General features: G+C 36.4%; 1 protein-coding gene across 4 annotated transcripts in view; it reads right to left on the bottom strand.

The window, feature by feature from the left end:
• PDE10A (phosphodiesterase 10A) overlaps nucleotides 1-22,997 on the bottom strand; it is a 354,429-nt gene that overhangs the window by 35,214 nt on the left and 296,218 nt on the right. For 3 of the 4 annotated variants that reach the window (XM_048296774.1, XM_048296771.1, XM_048296770.1), the window contains exons 5-10: nucleotides 22,607-22,656; nucleotides 10,207-10,347; nucleotides 7,717-7,872; nucleotides 4,975-5,025; nucleotides 3,141-3,199; nucleotides 462-513 (exon numbers count right to left, since the gene is read on the bottom strand). In XM_048296774.1, the coding sequence (XP_048152731.1) occupies nucleotides 462-513; nucleotides 3,141-3,199; nucleotides 4,975-5,025; nucleotides 7,717-7,872; nucleotides 10,207-10,347; nucleotides 22,607-22,656 (509 nt within the window). The remainder of the gene's footprint in view (nucleotides 1-461; nucleotides 514-3,140; nucleotides 3,200-4,974; nucleotides 5,026-7,716; nucleotides 7,873-10,206; nucleotides 10,348-22,606; nucleotides 22,657-22,997) is intronic. The other variant, XM_048296772.1, reaches the window with a different exon arrangement.

The raw sequence follows: 22,997 nt of genomic DNA, 5'->3' as shown, positions 1-22,997 counted from the left end.
AGTTTTGCAACTACAGTTCAGCAACTGAAAAAAATATCCTAGGAGTAATGTTTGATCTCTATCCTTTGCTATGGACAGTAACTTCTTCAGCAGTGTTTTGCAGCATGTCGCAAACTGAATTTAGGAAGAAGGAATCAATATAACACACTGAAATAAAAAGAAAACCAGAAGCCTTTCTGTTACTACTTTCAAACTTTCTCTGACACACAGTAGTAACTACTTAGTTCAGAGACAGTCATATTTCATTCCTTATGAAAGCTGTGAATGGAAGTTGTTGCAACAATGAAAAATCAAGCTGTCCTTTGCCACCTTTTCTGTATAGACATGTTTACACTGTTTGTATTATTTTGTTCACTACAAACAGCTCATATATTTCAATGGCATAATGTCTTCAAGGGAAGGAGAATGAAGGGCTTTAATAACTACAACTAGTAAACTTAGAAGTGAAAAAGACAACTTACCATTATATGTTCAAGTAGAGAATCTATTGCAACTATATTATCAAAATATGTTCTGCAGAGAAAGAGAAGTCAGTAAACATTGGCATTTAGTGAAACACTTCTCAATGGATGTCATTGTTTCACTATGGCTTAACATGGAGCCAGAAAAGGTGAGGACATACCACTGCACCTTGAAAATCACTGAGTGGCTTGCTACAGCACAATGGAATTAAGAAACAGTCCTAGTTCTGTTCCCTTCAACCATTATTCTACAGAATTGAGAATATTCTTTATTATACACAGAATTTTCTCTGTAAAAAAAGGAAAAAACTACCAAATATTGCCTGCTGTGAGCTGAATAGGCTCCTGCTGAGCAACACCAAGAATGCATCAAAATGCTTTGGCACCTCTAACACACTGAAAATTTGAAAAGCAGAAGTAAAAAGGAAAAGAAAAGTAGTAGAATACAAAAAAAAAAAAATCCATTTCTTTCAAAACATTAAAATATCCCATTAGGTTTACCCATATTATGCACAGAGTGCATAATATGAATAAAACATATTATGAATAAAACTATGTAGTGTGGCTAAACCCACGTCATATTATCCAACCCTTAACACTAGTTGAAAGGCAACTATTTAAGAAACTCTTAATGGGTTGTCTCTATCAACACCAGTTAAAGTTGAAGAAAGGGAATGATCTTGTAACTTATAAATAAGAATCTCAGTTTCACAGCAAAATGGTAACTGTTCAAGGACAGTCAAGAACATTGAAAGGTAAAAGACAAACTTATTAGTAAAAGAATTCTAAATCTTCCACATGCCAAGTCCTAATAACCCTCGGATTACAATGTTCCCAGCAGACAAAAGGCATTGTCCCATGGCCTTGAATACATACCCAGCTCAGTTCTGTTAGGGGCTAGTGGAAAGGAGATATATAATACACTAGTCTTACATTGCCAGGGACATGAAGAGGAGGAGTACTGCATACTCTGCTCTTTCTAAAATGTTGCAGAACATGTCCTGAAGACATTGAACACTAACTATTTCCCCACTGAACAGGAAATTCTCCTTCCATGTTAGCAAAGGTACAGACCACTTCTAAGAGGAAACTAATTATTTTCTTGCTGATACAAGTACTTGTCTACATAAAGTTCATAAAGATATTATTAAATGATATCCCAGTTTTGTGCCTTAAAACACAGGTTTTATTTTTTTGTGAAACTAAAAAACTCTAGCAATTGATAATCCTGTATGAGAATTATTTTCTTATAGAAAGGCAAAATAAATATTTGCAGTATTTATTGTCATTTTTATCTTAAAAATGTAAAACAATTAGAAAGTTCTTTAAAACAATCTCAATACTATGTCAGCCCAAGAATAAATTGCCAGTCCATAATCTGGGTATATTAACATAATTTTTTTGGTAAATTACTTCACTATGGATGTTAGCAACATCAAAGCACTCTGGAAAGGAACATAATGGTGCAAAACTCGATAAGAGTGCCCTTTGGGAGGCATGCTCTGAATTATGCTGAAATTAAAAAAAAAGGTCATCCTGAGAAAAAAAGCTGGGAAAAACATCTGGATACAACCAGCTTGCCCTCCTTGCAAGGGGCAGACTCCTCCCTGTGGTTTATTACTCTCCATTCCAGCTGGGTCAACTTGGCTGCCTACATTCCTGAGCAATGGCATAGGAATCTTGGACATCCTCTAATCTCATCAGTTTGAGAATTGTTCGTCAAGACCCACAGAAGTGTTTGTAGCAAAAATCCGAGCCATCTCATTTTTCCACAGTATCATCAGTACTTTGTGATGCACTTTGGAATTCTTCTATTAACCAGTTTCATAAAACACTGTTAAGCACCCCAGACTGATTTACCAAAAGTACAGCCCTGGTTTATCTTTTAGTTTATTGGTTATCTTTGCTATTTAAAGTTCCTAGTAGCAATGGCAAACAAAGAGATGAAGGAACAGCGGATCACCTAAGACACTAAACTGCTTTTGCAAGTGTAAACTCAAGCTTTCACACTCTTTCCATGCTTTCAAATTAATCTTGCCTCATAGTGACAAGAAATTAAAAGCAAACATATTACATGCAGTAAAAGTCTTTGAAAATTAAAACAGCCTTCAGAAAATGCAGGGGAAGAACAATCATGTGGCAGCCCTAATTCTTCAAGGATTTAACTCTGAAGTCCCTATATGTATGCATACATGCGTGCATGTCCAAAAAATTGATGGGGGGAGATTAGGGGAAGCTGAAGCACAACAACTAACTTTCTGTAGAGTCCTTTCAAGCCTTCTAAAATTGCCATGAGACACCAAGCCTACCTGTCATTTCTCAAAAGATGGCCACACTTAACTCTGACAGAAGAGGTGGAAGAAAAGGGGGGAAAAAAATCCATGCAAAAAACCACAAGAATAAAGAAATTCTGTAAGGTAAAAATGAATGTCACATTTTCTTCTGCACCACCACCACAAAAAATTTTGAAAGGTATATACTTCTGCCATCCGTATCACTTGTTCTTGTCCCTATGCTGAAATTTGCCCACCCTCTGAAGTGTGCCTTTGCACCTACTTGTGAGCTACAGTGAGTAGCTTCCACTACTGCTATTGAGTGAACACAGGTAGATTGGAAGAGCCATCTTCCAAAGAAAAGCTCATCAAAAACTCTTGAGATTATTTTGCAAATCACACTTACTTCGATACATCAAGCAAGAAGTCATTCAGTTCAGTCTGCTTGGCAAGGCCCCGGCACACCTGGAAGCACAGATCATAGAACCATTTGCTCCAGAACACTGATGTGAGAGGGAAACTGGAGTCCCATCCCTTTCATTTGTATGAAAAAAATACCAGTACGTGTGTGTGTGTGTATATATATGCACTACAGCACTGTATAAAATTAAAAGCTGAATTTGTGTGCTGGGTTTCAATCTTAGCTATCTAGCTGCTGAGTTAAAACTGTGAAACACAAGTAAAATCTTTCCTAAGACTCAGTGAAAGCTGTTGGTTGCTATACTTGCTCATGTTGTCTCAAAGGCTGTCACTGAAAGTGGTTATGGAATGAACATTTCCTTATCCAGACCCTCAGATCTTCTGAGAATGTCAAATACTTTGTTTCCCTTCTTCCTTACCACACTTTTACCACTTTTTTCCAGTGTGCAAAGTAGCATATAGACACAACATCAGGCAAGTTTAACTAAGCTAAGCAGCAGATGATATATGCTCAGCTTCGGGAGAAATCAGCATGAATATGAATACAAAAAATAGTATGCATACTTCTTTTTAGAAGCAAAATATTAGATGAAGCAAAGCTTTCAACTGTATTTTTACTTCACCTATTCACATACTCTGTATCTGAAGCACAATTGTACATCTGTATATTACTAGAGCAAGCACTGAGGCCAAAAAAAGAAAACAAACCTCTACTGCTTTTACATTTTTACACTCACAAAAATATCACTTCAAACTAGTGATATCTTTCATCTGTGCAATGCAGATACAAAATGCCAGATCAAAACCCTTGCATTCTTCTCATGCAAAAAAACTTGGGAAGAGCAAGCCTTCTGCTTAGAAGAAGGAAGAGAAATAAAAATGATCAATGAACAAGCTTGAACTTTACATGTTGTGTTTTGTTAGATGTGAAAGATTTCTCAGTTAAGGAGAGAATAATTCTTACACAGGTGAAGCTACAAGTGCATGCAATTGCAATTCTACTAGTGTACAATAGTCTGTGCCAGCTTATTCTTCCTAGATGTGAGTGCCCACCCCAAAGTCAGTGACTTCCAGCACCAAGGCAGCAAACATCAGAGCCTAGAAGAAAAAAGCAGGAAGCTTTCTGTGCATCTTCTGACAAGGGTATGAAAGACACCTTGAAAAAAAGAATGCCATGAATTTCCTCCTGGGAGTTGACAGAAGAATCTATTTTAGCATCTTCTCTGAGTTGACAGAATATGTTTCATTTCAGTGTTACCATCTTCTGCTAGCTGAAGTAACAAAATCTATTAGGAAAGCTGCTGGGGTTTGCCAGAGCAGCTTGACACTGTGTGAAGCTCCATTAGGCACCCAGCTAGGGACAGCATGAGGCATCCTTAGTGGCTGTAGTTACAGGACCATGAAGCAGCTAGTGAGGATGGCTTAAAATAGGCTTTGCTAGCAACACCTCATAATTTCAAACTGAATACCAAAGCAGGAGGAAAGCAACCAGTTTGCACAGCAGTTGCCTTTCCACAAGAAAAAAAAAAAAAAAAGAAACAACCCTTCAAAATTGTTGTGATAAATCCACTTTAGTCATTATTTATGTACTTTGTTCAAGTATCTTTCAGTGTTTGTTACTTGATCCATGATTGCAAGTGAGGAAAACTAGTTCAATGAACACCAAAAATGTTAGCATATTTTTCCAGGTTCAAGGAAGGGGCCTTAATCAATGCTTTAGCAGTGACCTCTACTTAATGTGATCACAATCCATGCTCCTACTAAACAAGTACAGGAAGACAAGTTACACAGTGAAAAAATTAAAAACCACTCACACTTACTTGTACTTGATGTATTGCTACTGAAGCCCATGCAAGATTTGCTGTTGCAACCTGCAACAAAAGAAGAAACTCTCTCTGGAATAACCTTGAAAAGTGCACATTGGTTACATGCCTCTTTTCTCTGTCTACCTGCTAAGTAAATTGACTGAACTGTTTTAGACAGGCAGGCAGTAACAATTTGTGGGAAGACAGTCATTTTGTGGAAGTCTCAGTGTACTTTCGAGTGTTTCAGTTTTAGAGCTTATCAATGGTCTTCAGAAGCAGAATTGGGTACCCATCAGCTCAGAAATACAACATCAAAACAAACATACCATAAGCTGAGGGCTTTAAAAATTACACTGTTGAAAAGCATTTGCCATAGAAATAAAATATGCCTTAACATGTTTCTGGGGCTGTATTTTTCTTTTCTTCAGCAATACCTACTTCCAGCTGTAAACAGGCACTGTTTCTCTCATTACTGTTTTGGTGGCAGAAGAACCAGACCTGATCCCTCAGCTCAAGACTAGTTTGAAGTATGACAGTTTCCAGGCAACATTTCAAACAAATGTCATGTAAACTGCAGCTAACTATGATGTGCTGCCATGAATAATCTCCTGTCCTTGAAGCACAGGAGCTTTATAGGAGCACAGGGAATGGAAGCACAAGAGGTCAGCTTTTGCATAGCTTCCTAAGGTATCTTTTATATTTTTAAACAGAACACTTTGCACACATTTCATAAAAATTGCTAATGGTATCCAAAGGCTTTCTGAAACCTGAAAATGAAAAGAATGCTTTAGAACACTCAGAAAGTGACCTTTTAAATATTTTTAATTTACTAATAAAATACTTTCATTTAGCAGCCAGTCTTTTCCAAGTAGAGAACATTCATGGACTTTAGCTACAGAAGGTATTTCAGATAACATAAACCATTCATATTTTCACAAAGCAGCGCATGTCTGAAACCTATCTGAATTGTAGACTGATCAATTTTAAAAATTAAATACATTGTGTGTAGGCTGCAGAATTAATGAAGCCTGGATTTGCATGAATGCCTGTTCTTTGTTCTCTGAGCAGGGACACTGGCACCACTATGCTAATCTAGTCCCCTACCCTGACCTCTCCCCCTACCAGTGAAAAAATACAAGGTGTGACAACAGGCTGAAGTGGCATTGACTACCCAAATAATATACACATGTAAACATCAAATGAATGCTAGGGTACTTACTGATAAACAAAATATACACTTGAAAAATACTGCTGCTGTTTTCCTTCTTTGGGAGGACTAGTTTTAGTATCTCTTGCCTGAATATTTTCTGTCCTTTTCATGCATATAATTCCTGCTCAGTACAGCTAAACTGCACCATGGTGGATCTCATACGACTATTGAGACAACACACCTGGCTAGAACTCACACCATTTTGTCCTAACCTCTGTTCAGGTTCCCTTCCCTGGGGAAGGGTACAGAGAGAAATGAATGGTACATTCTTCTTTACATCAGGGACATCTTAATGGGACGTAACAGGATCCTCACCCAGACGTGAGACCAAAGATGCACTTCTAACACCTTTAGTCCAGCAACAGCCTTTGCAACACCTGTTCCATTTTCAAATTCATTTGTATTTGGCTAATGGCTCCTAATTTTGGATTGACAAACGGACATGTACGGACAACAGAGGTACACAGGCCTTATATGAATATAGTAACACATGCAGAACAGTCATGGAAAGGGGAAGATGAGTATGAATGGGAATATCTGGATAGGGAACCATCAGAATTTAAGAAAAGCAGAAGAGAGCTTTCTGAGTGTCACCTAGACTGGCAGGTCATCCAGGTACCAGCACTACTATACACAGTTTCTAAGGACATCTAAGTCAGGAGACAAAGGACAGTGAGTAAATCTTGACAACTCACAGAGATGGGACAGGCTAGAGGCACAAAAGCTATCAGCTCCTAAAGGTTAAAGAAAAGGCTGACCCAAAACCAGCCCATGGTTTTCAACCTAGAAAGAAAACAGGAGACCATAAGGACTTGGCAGACAGCATCCCTTGTCCTCCTGTTGCAAGGAATTCTGGAGGGACCAACTGGATACCTGCTACTGGAAATACCTAGACACACACATCTTGGTGCTGGAGAGCGTGTGGCGGTAAAAATGTGAATGCAAACTTCAGAAATCTCTTTTGCTTCACTTTGGATTTAAAATCACTTTCCCCTCCTGTGAGACCCAGCACTGACACTTGATAAACTGTTGCTATAACATTGCAACATTATGTTTTGCAATAGGGCTCATTCCTTGAGAAGCCGCACCAAAAAGTAAACTAAAGTAAATTTTAAAATCTTACCATAATGTAAAATAAAGCTGTACTGGAAAGTTAAGATGGAGACTCAAGATAACTGAGCATTGCCTATTTTATATAGGTTTTTCACGTTTGATTTACACTTATATTTCACTCACCTGCCCTGCACTAACTACTCTAACAACTCTGTATTGAGTTTATAATCAGTAAAGAAACCTTGAATCTGTTCATCCGCAAAAGAACTTAAGGTAAAATTCTTGATGTGTCCCTGTATTTGTATATTTTACCTCCTCTAACTGAAAATACAAATCACTATTTTTTTTTTTTTTTAATAAGAACAAAAATCAAGCATGAAAAAGGTGTAACCTCACAAGTAGAGTGAGAGACAGAAGTTTGGAGTGGGGGGAGGGATGGGAGTGAAGTCCTGACCATCGTGGGGAAGTGGGCAAAGGCTGCACAACGAGCTCACCTCTTGGTGACTGTGGTGGAAGGCTTCTTTGCCCCAGTGACGGTAAAGCTCTAGGATACCAATCAGGTCACCAATTGCTGTGACAATTGGCAAACACAGAACGGATTGGATACGGGTCCCTGACTCCAGTCCAGTACCTTTGGGAAATCGCTCATCCTAGAAAATGCAAACATAATCTGATAAAATGTAAAATCTGATAAAACATTAACAGGGAAGACATACTGATATTTTCCTCCCCCTCCTGTATGACCAAATCTGCAGGAAAATTACAAAATTCACTAAAACTCATCTCTCAGCATAACTTACACACAATATTAGACATCTACTAAAAAACCGTAATTTTAAAGTCTCAGCATTAATTTACATATAACCTTATTGATGTAAGGTCAGAATTAGCTGTGGTATTACACCCAGCTTTGAGTTTGTTTATATAATACTTTTTTTCTCTAATCTCACAGGTAGCAAAAACAGCATTTCATTACTAATGCCTGTCCAGATTAAATAAAAACCGAAACAAGCAACACTACCACCCCATCATCTTTCCCTTCAAAAAAAACCCAAAGCACTTGTAATCACGAAATTGACTGCTCAGATCTCAGTATTAGAAAGCAGACAATAGTGCTTGCAAGAGAAAAAAACTTGAAACCCGAGGCTAAAGCTTTACATTATACAGTTATAACCCTCAATAAACTCTTGCTGTGCCCCAAAAAATTATGCATGAGAGTAAGCATCTTCTTCCTTTGCTTATGCATCCTGAATGAACTGGTGCAAAAGTTACAGAAACAAATGCTAAAATAATCCTACCAGCTGCTATAAAAGGCCCAAATACATAACTTTTAATCCTCATAGGGAATGTCCAAGGGTTTATAGCTTCACTTCCCCATGTAGGAAAACTCAGGCAGACCTGAGAAAGCAGGTTAGTAATGCAGTCACTACCCAATGTGAAGTGTGCAGTCCTTCAGTATTTGATTTGTACCAGATGTTCCCTGCAGGCTAAGCTTAGGCAAGACAGACACCCCTTCAAGGCTGATCAAAATCTCTCATTTCTCAAAGAAAACAGCAAGTAATCTCTACCTTAATTACTAAGATGACAATCAATTTGAACAAATGACAGACAAAAGAGAGTGGGAAGCACTTTGAAACACGAGCCTTCTGCTTTCTCTTTTTAATTCTGTCCTCCCACAAAAAAAGGCTGGCAAGTCTACCTGCATGTGCTTCCCTTTCACTGTTGAGAAGCTCCTAATATCACACAAAGGCAAACCATCTCACCAAAAAGAATCTTGCTGTTTGGTCAATGAATCACTGATATTAAACCAACAAAAAAGTTCAAAACTACTCCTCACTAAATCCATGATTTTATTATGAATGTAAAATCAAAATACAGAACTCTTGTAAATAAGGTACATGATATCAATTGAAAATTACCACTAACAATTTAAACCCTTAACTGAAAAAACATACCAACACATAAAATCTTAATGGTCCAAAGTATGTAGAAAGCACTGACTATTACTACAGGGGAAGCAACTTCTGCCTTTTGATTTTGTGGCTCTGTCTAAGTGTACTCACATTAGGCATCTGGTATTTTTTTTATAGCTCAGATTTGCCCAATTAAGGTCACACAATTTTTAACAAATGATTTCAAAAATAGAGACAGCAATGTCCAATTTTGGTCACAGTATCCAAAAACTACTATTCTGGACAGAACTTGAAAAGATAGGAAACACTGAAGAGAGAAGAGAATATAAACTTCCTTGGTGTTCTCATAACCAACCAATCATAAAGTGCTCATATAAAGTACAGTTTAAATATCAATTTCATACAGTTGCATAGATGCAACTAGAGGATGAAGTGTTTTAAAAAATTAAAAAGGACAGACATACACAGTGCCAAGATTTATCAGAATATCACCTTAGGAATTTCTGACTCCTGTTACAGAAAAAGGCCTGAATTTTGATATCAGTTACAGTAGTGCACCTTTCATGTAGATCTACTGATATTATCAGTACTCTAGCTTTATACTGGAGTATGCAGAGATAAAAATCCTGCCTAGTAACCAGAATTCTGACTGACATTCTTGTCAGTGTGAGCCCTGTATTAAAATTATATCAAATTGTCAAATTTGGTTGACTATATGAAATTCTTCTTGTTTGGGATTAACATTTCAAGACCAAAAAGACAGGAGTTTTGACTGGTTGCTTTTTCCAAGTGACTATGGTGCCATTATGTCCTTTACCTGACAACCAAAAAAAAAAAAGTTAAAATAACTCAAACCCAACGTGAAAAAAACCCCAAACCTTTAAAAGTAGAATTAACTGAAATATTCTGAAATAATTCCATCAGCTAATCCAAACTCAAATTTATTTTCCTGGTATCAAGACAGATGTAAATTCTATCATTAAACATTCATCTCAATAAACATTTCAGCATCAAAAAATTAATTCTAAGAACATGCTGCAATCATCTCATTAAAAACAGAAAGCTTTTTACCCCCAGAATATCTTCTACTAACAACGTTTTTCTGGATCTGGCTACATAAGCAGATACTGTAGTGCCATGTGCAATGGGCCCTGCAGGAATGAGTCGTGGGTGTCCTTCTTTAGCTCCTGGTGGTGTAAATATACACAGACTCTAGTTAGAAGGAAAAAAAAAAAAAGAAAGAAAGAAAAAAAAAGCAATTAGAAATCCTGATTACTTTTACAGTTACTGCACAACCTGTGTAGAATAAAGTAGATAGTGTAGAGAAACACTGCTTTCGACAATGAAAAGTAGTTGAAAAAACACTGCTTAATTCTTCTGTAATCGTAGAAAACCCCACTCTAAAGTCACCCAGGTAACTCCTGAACAACTCCTGTGGAGAACAGTGGATAACTAAGGTCAGTTATTGTTTATATCAGGGTAGGATTGCATTTACTTTGAACACACAATACACAGCATAAAAGATTCACAGAAGAAAACATTACTTTGTAAGAAAAACATTATCTTTTTTTTTTTTTTTTTTATCTAGGATGCACTCATTTATTTCAATAGAAAATACTCAAAAAGTAGAGATAACAGCTAAATTTCTTGTTTATATACCACAGATAGATGACAATGCCACACCACAATGTATTACTAACATTCCTGTTAAGAATGTCCACAGGTTGTGCTGCTGATTAATTTTACTCTCAGAACTTGCTTTCATTAGGGCTACCATGAAACAGGGGCTGTTTTCTGGCATAGATTATTAAAGGCAAAGTTTGCATGCAAAAATTCAGCATGTACTATCAGCTGTAGAAAATGAAGTGATGATATGAGATGCATCTTCTCATAATTCTCCTTTTTTAACAAATATTCATGGCCCATTATAAAACATTAGTACTAAACAATTCCAAAAAAACCCCACACTGAAATGTTCAGAAACTAAGGCAATGTAATATAACGCACCATATAAAGGTACTCCTGCAATGATGAAGACACCTTAGCTGTAATGGATTAAAAGCATTTTTGAAGGAGAAAGTTTGGACTTTATGCTGAGGGGGAAAAGAAAGTTCAATAAAAAGTATGAAATTCATAGCCAAAACAAGATTGAAGACTAAATCCAAGAAGAATCAGTAGTCCAACAATTAGGGTATTTAGTAAGTTCAAAAGAAAAACACTCAAGATTCTGACAAAACCAGTAACTGAATATTTTTCTTCTTCTTAAGCAGAAAGTCAGTCCCAAAAAATTCAGCAAGAAAAGAAAGTGAGTTTTCCATTCAGTAATTCATTTGTTAATATGTGGTACAGATGAAAATCAAACTGTCTTAAAAGAGAAAATAGAGCTGCCCCAAACTATTTTAGCACTGACAAGTGATTTCTTCAGTTGGAAGGAAAGATGTTCAGATTATTTACTCCATTTTGATGTCTTGCATTATAGTACAAGGACATGAAATCATGGAATTTTCTGTTTATTCTTATCCTAAACCTGAACCTTATTCTTCAAATCCATTTATGCTCACAGCTTCTTTGAAGTGTGGCCTTTAGAAGTAAGATACACTTGAAAATTCAGATTGTTTATTTTCCATATGAACTACAAGCATGTAATTAAAAAGAAAAAAAAAAAATAGGCAACATCCAAACAATCAAAAACCATTAAATCGATACATTGAATCTGTCAGAACAAGCCTACTCAATCTACCAGAATAAAAAGCTCCATTTATTCTTACTTTCTTATAATCTAATAAAGATACATATAATTTTTAAATGAAAACTTAGTTTCACAGTTACATGCCTTCATAAGCTTCAGTTCATGTTTTTACATGCACTCAAATAGAATGAAAAAGAACATTTTACATAACACAGCCAAGAAAAGCACATCATGATCTAAAAAAAAAAGAAGTACATTATTCTAATAAAACTGAAGAAACCACAGATCATTATTTATTTAAGTCAGTGTTCTAGTATAAAATATTTTTTAAAAAATAAAAAAGGCAGCAAAATATAAAGGGCATAGAAATACTGCAGTACATATCTGTACAGAAATCTGATATGCTATACTATATGCTTAAGATCAACTATTTTAAAAGTACTCATAATAGGAACAGTAACACTATAATGTGTTCAAAACTGAAAAGGGTGTTTCTGTTGCAGAGTACTGCAAAATGCAGAGATGCAACGCAATGTTTAAAGTCTGATTGATGTAGTCCAAGTAGTGGAACAAGTCAAAATCAACAGGACATCAGAGACCAAAGCTGATTTTGCCAAAGATGTCAAAGAATAACACTTTTATTCACAGTATTCTTCTTACATGTTTAAGACATATTTGATTCTTTTTGCCAAGGTAGCAACAATTTACAATTTACAATTAGCAAAATAACTGCTCTTTAAGTGTGTAAAATGTGCTTTTCCACACTCAACTCCTGAGTCATGCCCAGCGCTAAGTAAAAAATGATGCACAAATCTTTCTCTTCTCAGAAAGAGTTTCTCAAGAAAAAAAGGGAAGAAAACCAGATGCTTGCACCAGAAAACAAAGAACTCACTTCTTCCACACATACATGGTTCTTTTTTTCAGAAAACACCTTCAGCAAATCTTCAATGGCCATAAAACCTGTGTTGACACCATGAAGTATTGCCTGCAAAGACTGCTTGCACCAGCACAGTCTTTCCCATGTTCTTGTGCACCATTTTGTCTGGTAAACCCCTCCATTGCTAACACCATGAAGTACTTCTGTGAGTAAGCGTCCCTATGCTGGAAGAAGTTTGTGGACATTATTTTACTTCCAGCTTCTCCAAAAAGAGTTTTGCAGAAGCAATCCCATTCTGCTTCTATGGGAAGTTGCAAACCCATGGCTAAGGGGTCAGTGATCGAAAAACTCTTCAAACTACCCAATAGGTTCTAATTTTGCCTCTATTCCTCCTGACTGTAGAGGTAGAAAAGTATGACACTGCAGAAAAATTGATAATCTTATCCTGACCATGCAGCACTACTAAAAAGAAAGGCAATTTTTCTCATAACCATATATAAGCTGAAATTAGTCCATGAGCTTCTACCATTCCACACTGACTTTATACATATATCTAATAAATTGTCATTAGTGTTCGTACATTCCTTATTTGATGAATTTAAATCTGAATGAGTTCTAATGTTTATTGCCAATTAATTATGTAGAAATGTCTGGAGCAGAAGCCATCAATGGCAAGGTCAGCCAAACAAAACACAGTAAACTGTGCTCTGCTCTACTAGGGCATCTTACTGAAATAATCTCTGAGGCACCCCACAGACACAGCTTTATGGGAATCTCTAAAATTATCACTGTCAAAAACCAGCAGGTTTTTCACATCACCTATCCAGCTCACATTTAATATTTTTTTTTTGCTTAAGAAAATTATGAAGTAAAATGTACTACAGAAATGATAAAATTTGGGGCTCACCTACTCTGTTCTAACTGTGAATGACTCCAGCATTCTTTTTATTTCCAAACGTACATTCAAATAATCTTTCAGTAGCTCAAAGGGTAACTAGAAGTGTTCCCATACATACATCAGATACTGCATAAACCTTCACAAATAAGTGAAGAAATGAATAGATTGGGCCCTTTCAAATTAACTTGCATTTCCTCAGTTGATCTGAATATTTTACTTCATAAAACAGTTTGTGTTTCTGGTAATGATAATGAACAGTGATTAATAATCAAAATAAGGAACCAGTTGACTTTCATCCACAACTTAAGCAATATACAGTCAATAAAAAAGGAAATCTGAGAATATTAGGACCCATGATTTCTCAAATACTATATTGATAACTCACAATGCTGTAAAAGGAAGAGGTTGAGGAGACAGCAGGATGCTTGTGCACTGCTCACAGACCCTTTTGGTGCAATTACCACTTGCAGTGAGCCTCTAAGTCAGTATCAGAAAGAGATAAATACACATAGCTCTTTACTGATAATTCAATGTCACAGTCTCTCCTGGCAAAAGTTAAGTAATAAAAGATAACTAGTGTAGAAAGAGCATTAGATATCTCTACTGCTGATGAGAGAGAAGGCAACCAAGATAGGAGAGTGAGTCTAGGTTTGACAAACTACCAGAAGGGCAAACATTGACTTGGACAGAGAATCCTTTGGAAGCCTTCAGGTTCAGGCATTCTGGCAGCTGGTAGTCCACAGGATTCTGCAATCCCCTATTTTGATCTGTTTACTCTCCTTCCAGACAAAGACAGAGCCTCCTTTCCTACATCAATCTCAACTACCCTATTAACAATATTCTTCCAACAAGTTCCTTATGGTGATGGACTTCTTTCTTTAAATGTAGTATGCAGGGGAACACCAAAGTTTGATACCAAGAACTTCCCATACCTTGTTGAAACCCTAGAGTACATGAGATGATTCCTTTCCTTCCATCTGTGACAGGACAGAGTGTTCTGGTTGGGCCTAAAATCTCCAAAATTATTCCTCCCCTCCCAGTTTAATCACTTAATTCACTTTGATAAAAGCCCACAGCCAAAAAAACTCCTATTAATTTTGATGGATGTTACAGTGTGGTTTGGAATGTACTAATGACCTATCATGAACACAGAGAGCAAGAGGTTCTTAAAAAAACAAATTGAAGCAAAACAGAAAGTCCAAACTAAATTATGACCTTAACAAATGTTTAAACACTGGTGAACACAGACAAATGTTACAAAATTCACCATTTCATCTTGGTGATGTTAGGCTAATGGTTGGACTCAGTGATCTCAGGGTTTTTTCCAACATAAAAGATTCTATGATTCTATTCTATGGCCCACATTTCTTAGGCAACCTAGGTATATGCAACATATTGCAGTCTCTAATATCTTTTTAAAATACTAATGTATTAACAAGCCTGCCAGTCTACAGGAATGCAGAATGGTGTACTGTAACTTTTTCTTGAGGGATATCAAGATGACAACATCCTCTATTCACAGATAAACCCACCAACTTGGCTTTCAGATACATAGCAAGATCAGTATATGTTCAATAAGCCATAATACTGTGGGTTTTGGTGCTCTTTCCTTGGTAAAATTAAGTAATTTATCTTGAATATCTTACTGTGGCTGAAAAAACCTTATTTACTCCTCATTTCTAACAGCTAAGCGCATGCACATGAAGATTTACTCATGTTCATCTTGCCATGCTGTCGTAACTTGCCCCATTTTTGGTTTTTTAGTGAAAATCTCTCCTGACAGAGAAAGTAGATTAAAATCCCAGTAAAAGAAAATATGAGGAGTAGCAGCAAGTGTTATAACACAACAGCATCAACAGCTCCTGACAGATATTGTTACAGCACTAAGAAAGAACCTGCAGTTTTCAGTAATTTTGTTCTTTGGTTCTTCTGATGAACAGGACAACTACAGGTATAGTTGATGCTATTTTTCTAGTTGCTGTTGGTATGCAGTTTGTCAGAATCCAGCACAACACCAAATCCTATCACAAAAGCCAGTAACCATTCAACCAACTACATAAAGTTTGCCAGGGCTGGATTTGAACTGCAAACATGTATTCTTCATCATCATTTCACAAACTGTTATTTCTTCTTTTTGTATAACTACTTATAACTAAGCAAATGACAATCATAAACCAATTTTTCTAAAATTTCCTTGCAGAAAAGAAGTCTTGATAAGAACTAGGTTTAATGATTAGAATGAGGGTTGAAGTACACGTGACAAGCATTCCACTGACAAACTGTTTTGGTGGATCTTTATCTAGTTTCTTCCACAGCACAATTTGCTGATAAAACTGATCCTAAAAATGCTTCATGGAAAATAATTTAATATTCAACTGACATTAAATGAAAGCCTTCATACTAAAGCATTGCTATGTGATTTGCTGCTTGGGGGAAAGAAAAAATTAAATGGAGATTGATCAAGCTGATATTATGTGAGTTTAATGGCTTTTGCTGCTCACATCTGTTTCTGTTCAGTAACAGCAACAGATTTTTACTCTTGGTAAAGGACAACTTAAATGTAAGACCACAAAGCCTAATGATAAGATTATCTGCAGATATTTACAAAGGCTGTGCCCTTAGGCCAGGATTCTTAGCAGGAATACAACTCATCATAATAGGCAAAGATGACCAAGAAAAACAAACAAACATAATTAATTTGGAAAGTATTCACAGCCAAAACCCTCGGATCTCTAAACTGCATTAGTTGAAATAGTAGCCCAATACTACCATGCTAAAATCTTAAAGAGCTCTAGGCAATTATGTTCTGTGTTTAAACACAAGTGCAGCAGTCTGACTGCATCAAGTACACAGGGATAAAAGAAGAAAAAAACCAGCAGCAACTACCACCATTTTTTATAAAAGCTTATTTCCTTAGCGATAAATCACGGCGTACTTGACAGGAGATTTATAATTTTAACCCACATCATATGTACAAATGTTGGACACTTGTGAAATGAAGATGATGCACTTACTGTAGAACTACTAGCGGTTGGGTTTGGTTTGTTTGTTGTTTTTTGGGGGTGTTTATGTTTTCATCCTTCTGAATGGTATCAATTTTTAACTGCACTTAACTCCTGGAAACTTTCCAGTTGATTTACACAATTGAAAAACACCACAAGAGTTATACCAGTTCATTGACACAGAAAACCAAGCTGACATACCTCTCTACCATCCCTTCCATTTTAGTCAGCTAAAGCATTTTTCTGAAAGACATTTGGCCAACAGGTCTCAAACACTCCTCCAGGGACGAGGATCCCTGAGCTTGCACAAGCAACAGACTGTCATGCTTCATTACAGCCACAACTGAGGAAGTTTTCCCAATTCCAGTTCAAGCACGCTACTTTTTGCCCTACACACCATAGGTATTGGAGGTGATTCCCTTCCTCTTTGCCTTATCCAGGCATATCTTCACCCCTCAACTTGCTTTCCTTTAGACAAAGCAAAACCACTTCTCTTGTTTCCTGACCATTCTCTCTGCTCTCCCCTGAACTCAGTTCAGCTCCTCCAATTTTATTTTTTCTTAAAGTGCAGTGTTTAAACCAGCCATATTATTACATCCGGGGCCTTAGCAGTGGAGAGAAATAGGAAAAATACTTTACACTAGGGCTAGAGTTCTGTTTATGCTACATACATAAATGTATTTTTTGATACAGCAATGATATTGCACACTCAGGGATGCATCAGGCACAGCATTGCCAGCCGGGCAAGGGAGGGGATTGTCCCACTCTGCTCTGCACTGGGACGGCCTCACCTCGAGTCCTGGGGGCAGTTTTGGGTGTCACAGTATAAGAAAGATCTAAATCTGTAAGTGAGGATCCAAAGGAAGGCCACGCAGATGGTGAAGGGCCTTGAGGGGAAGTCATATGATGAAAAGCTGAGGTAAATTGGTCTGTTCAGCCTGGAGAAGAGGAGATTGAGGGGAGATCTCATTGCAGTTGACAACTTCCTTGTGAGGGGAAGGGGAAGAGGAGGGGCAGACACTGACCTCTTCCTACTGTGGTGACCAGGGACAGCACATGAGGGAATGGCCTGAACTTGTGTCAGGAGAGGTTTAGGTTGGATATGAGAAAATGTTCTTCACCCAGAGAGTTGTTGGGCACTGGAACAGGTTCCCCAGGGCAGTAGTCACAGCACCAGCCTGACAGAGTTCAAGAAGCATTTGGACAATGCTCTCAGGTACATGGTGTGGCTCTTGGGGTGTCCTGTTCAGGGTCAGAAACTGGACTTCGATGTTCCTTGAGGGTCCCTTCCAACTCAGGATATTCTATGATACTATATTTATCATTAACACATTCCACAAGTCCATTTACCTGAATATTAAATTAAACAAGACCAAAATCTCCCTAAAATACATTTTGACAGTTATTTATTTCTTTCTGCTTGATAATTTATTGACTCAAATTTAAACTCAGACAGTGTAACTCAACAAGAGCTTTCGCTCTCTGCTGAGTATCACTACTCGCTGGCAAATAAGAAAGCAATAGATTTCTTCCACTTTATATACAAAAAACTGTATGATGTTAGAATTGATTTAAGGATAAAGACAAAAGGTTTTTTGCAACTAGGAGGATTTCACCTGAAAATATGTTTAAAATACTCAAATTTCAGAGAAAATATCTATGCATTCAAAAACCAGAGACAGCTAGCAAGCTGTACATGGTTTTTTTCCTGGGTACTTAATAATCCAAGTCACCCACCTCATACACTCACTAGGTGGCACTGCATGCACATCAAGCCGCAACAACTTCTGCATGACCAGAAATTCAAGAATGGCTTAATAAAATACACCCTGAAGCACAGAGTATGTGCACATATTTGTGGCCTCACATAATTATTTCTTACAATAAAGCTATTGGAAACTTCTGTCTGAAGCGAGGATAATCTGTTTGTCAACACAATTTGCAGTTTCAGGAACTAAGTAACACAAGACCAAATAAAAGCTACTTTAAGTGTATGCCTGTTAAATATGAAGTCATATGTCTTTACGTAGGAATCACAGTGTAATCACGAGGCAAATTACTCACAGAAGTAGAAAATATAAACAAGAAGTATCTGAAGAATTGTTTAATGCAGTAGTACATTAGGAACTCTGTAACTTTGATAAGTATTTTAGAAATATTGCCTCATAAAGATGTCAGCTTATGGGCTTAAATCCATGCCCAGCTAGCATGATACTTAGGCAATTGATTTACACATATACAGTATCCAATATGAGGATTTCAGAAAATCCTTTAAGTCATGTTTGAAGATGATACTTAATTAAGGTCATAACAGGAGAATTATGAACTGTATATTCATCCCCATAAGAAATAATACAGAAAATTGAAAACAAGTCAAGTCCTTTGCTGGAGAGTTGTGAAACTTCCTGTTTGATGTGGAAGTGTTTCTGCTCTCTGGTATATAGTATTTGTAAAATGGCTGCTACGTACCTTAAGAAAAAAATAATTTTATTTGCATAACTACGCTAACCCATGGACAAAGATAAGTCCTTAGATATGGAGAATGTTCAAAAACCAGAGGAAATATGGGCACAGGTCTGCTCAGAAAACGACCCTGACAAGGAAGCTTTACTGATTTTACCACCTGAGTACTTTGCAATGCATTCTACCATATATATAGCACAGGCAGAACCGGATTCTGATATACACGGGAACTTCACAGGGAAGGAAGGAGTTGGGTATGCACGGGGTGCTTACCTGCTAGAGGGCAATCATTTGAAAAGCAGAATCACCATCAGAACACTCTTAGTAAGGAGTGCACCGAGTTGTAGTGCTTCCAAGCAATTTGAACAACCAGAAGGATGCTAAAAAAACTGAACTGGCCACGCTCATTCTGGCACCAATTCTGAGTAATACTTGCATAGAGAAATGCACTGGAATCTGCAATTGATGTGTCATCTTCCATTAAAGCAAATTCACTCAGGTAAAGATCCTGAAGGCATTCGACCAGAACTGTCAGCCAGAAGTTACCTAGTCCTTACGCTGTTTTCCAACTCTAATACAGATCAAAATATAGTATATAAACTTCAATAGAGAGAAAGAAAATAAGGCCATAAAGAAACTTTTTATATGGACAGATATTTTTACAAACTTACTTTTGTGCCGTTAAATTATAAAGGAATTTTTTCTAAAGCAATGTCCTCCTTTAAAGGCCAGTGTATCATCTATGTTTTGCAAAAAGAAAGGGACTGGCTAATCTGGAGCTTTTCTTCAAATTAGATTAATTTTCTTTCAGTTCTAATATAATTTTCATGTAAAGAAAATTCTGCCTATACTAAATATTGCACCAAAGAATGATTTACAATGCATTCTTAGTAATCCATGCAAAAAGCAATTTGCAATGATATGACAATTTTCTCAATACTAAGAAATAACAGCACACAGTACATAGTAATCACTTACTGGTTTTTGTTTTGCAAAAATTAAGCATTTTTGTAAAAGGAAATTATCTTATATCCTAATTAGAAACTCACTATTTAATCCAGGCTAAAGGCAGTTAAGGATATCTAATATTTCAAAAATGTTCCTTTGATGAGATTAACACAAGTCAAAATTCTCAAATCTGAATTAATTTAAACAAGCAAAAGTATACATGTTTAAAGCAGAAGCTGAAGTGGAGTTAGTGCTTGTGCTTCAGGTTTTATCATAAGTTCCTTAACAGAATATAGTCAGAACACACATCACTAAATATTAGAAAACCATTTGAGAGAGTAGTTATCTACTTTTTAATAGGATTCCTCCATTCTTACACACTGCCCTCCCAAAACGTAATTCTCAAACAGATGTACACACACACACACACACACTCCTAGCTGGATAACAATCAGATTTATGTAAATTTTCCAAGATACCGAACAAAAAGCCCAGTGCTAAATTTGGGGGGAGGGGAAGGATTTTGCCAAGTTTGAAAAATTCAAACCACAAACCTAGCATCGAAAGATTAAGCCACCAAAAAGCAGATACTACTCTTCAACACATGACCATAGATGTTCAGCAAATACTTTGTCCAAGCTAATCAAAAGGTTTTAATTTTTTTTTTAATTTCAGCTTAAAGAATTAGTTCATTCCTGCTTTTTCTATGTAGAATATTTTTGTTCCCATTTTAAAAAGACATTTAATAAAAATAAATAAAACCACATTGCCAGTATTTGCTGGGCAATAGCTAATCTCACTTGGATACATTCTTTAAATTAAATATTCAAGAGACAAGAGCTACCCAAATTAATTTCCAATGGCAATTTCTTATAAGAAGTAAGCTAATGCATTACCATTTAGTTACAAGACTACAAACATGAGTTTGGCCCAAAGCCCACTACAGTGAATGGAAAATCTCACACTAACTTCAAAGGACTTGGGATCAGTCCCTATAATAGCTGCATGAAGAACATTCCATTTTGGATGATGCAGCTACATAGCAGTGGTTAATAAAGTCAATGTGCGTCTTCAGTAGTTGGAGCTTTTTTCAGGAAAGAGTTATACTGGAATACTGGGACGCTAATAGATTCATCTGCCTAATATGCTATTAAAAAAAAAAAAAAAAAAAGAAAACAAGCAGAAGGCCATATAGTACCCAGGCCCTCAGGGTATCAGAAGGCTGTGAGTAATCCCATATTATGCCACACTAATCTAATAGGAAAAACCTCACCACAGTAAGAATTCTCTTTGTCTCAAGCTGTAAAGTTAATTTTACTGTAATCTTTTACAAAGCATTTAGAGATGAGCATGCTCAGCTGGCAGGCAGTCACTGCCACCAAAGATGGCCAGCACTGCACATTTGGAACGGAGGCTGAACTTCCTGCGGGCTCCTGCCTCTGGCAGCAGGAGGAAGCTTTTCAGTGACTGTTTGCATCACCCCCTACCCATGACAATGGATGCTGTCACCTACTAATGAGAACCAAAGATTGCATTCATAAAGGATGAACAACATGTTTCTTAAATTATACTTCTCGGTGAAAGAGTTATTTTAAAAAATGTGCTGTTTATATGCTTAACAGAAGTCATTCAGAGAAAACACAATTTTTGAATAATAAGGTGGGTTATCTTTATTATATGAAATAATCATTATATCACAAAAAATGCAAAACCTCATTTCCATTTACTGTAGGAAATTTCTATATGGGCCTTCTTCCACATCAAGTAACTTGCAGGTTTGTACATCTTCAATCCTGTTTCCACTATTTCAAAAATGTAATTTTTACCCTTTTCTGAATTCAATTATTTCACAAAGAGCAAAGGAAATTGGCTAATGGACTATACAAGAATAAACTATTAAAACTGGCTGTGTAATGCAAGGAAACAAAAACAATGAGAAAAAATATTTTCCTCTCTAGTCACTGCTTGTTTCTTGAACCAATGAAAGACATAAAATTTCTGACAAATTGTGATTTTTAATTTGATGGAACTGACTGAAGAACTAAACTGCATTTCCTTCTTGATAGCCATTTGAAATAACTACAAAGACTTGTATCATGGTAGCTGTATAAATTAAACTGGATAGAAAAAGATGTAATGTATTCTAACATTCAAATAACAAAAGAACAAATATTGGACTCACTGTTATTTGAATTATTACATCAGATACTAATTGAATTCATAAATTTTAAATGTACCATTTATTTTATGCCAACCAGAATCTACATATGAAATTTACATTATCTCACTATCAAGTTGCAGCTGACAATTAACATTAAAAAAAAAAAAAAGGGAGATAACTAGATGCAAAGAATAGGCTATGCAGATAGTAAATCCAAGTTAAGTTTTCTGCTTCTTAAAGAGAATTAATAATGGGGCTAAATCACAAGTTAAGCTTCCAGAGTCAGACAGACAATAAAAAGCCAAAGCTTAAAAAAACCAAAAAGGCCAAGGATCTAAATGCAGTGAATATTTTTTTCATTACCACTATTATTAAATTAGAAAACATACTTGTGAATGTACAGAAAAGCGGCATTTTAATCCAGTATACTTACATTATTGCATTCTCCCAGGAAATACAGTGCAAATCCATCAGCTTTTGTAGCTGCCAAAGCAATAACAAAAGAAATAATTGTACTCTCAGGGATAAATCAAACTTATACAACATCTTTGAGGTGAAACCACAGATTCAATTCTACTTAGGACAAATATCTACCATTATAAAAGTTAAGGTCTTTTGCTGTGTCCCCTAAAACTTCCAAGAGTCTACAAAGCTGGAGGTACTACAGAGTTCTTGCTTTCTCCATTGACATCTACTGCATTCTAAAAGATAATTAGAAACAACTTCTTTATACATCTATACTCCAAAGCCTAATGTTGGTAAATGCAAATTAATTTATGCAATAGAAGTAACACTAAAAAGTGTATTTACAATATAATCCGTCA

The sequence above is a fragment of the Corvus hawaiiensis genome, chromosome 3 (assembly GCF_020740725.1).
Source record: "Corvus hawaiiensis isolate bCorHaw1 chromosome 3, bCorHaw1.pri.cur, whole genome shotgun sequence".
Taxonomy (NCBI): Eukaryota; Metazoa; Chordata; class Aves; order Passeriformes; family Corvidae; genus Corvus; species Corvus hawaiiensis.
The sequence above is the reverse complement of the archived record's forward strand: the minus strand, read 5'-3'. Positions and strand labels throughout refer to the sequence as shown.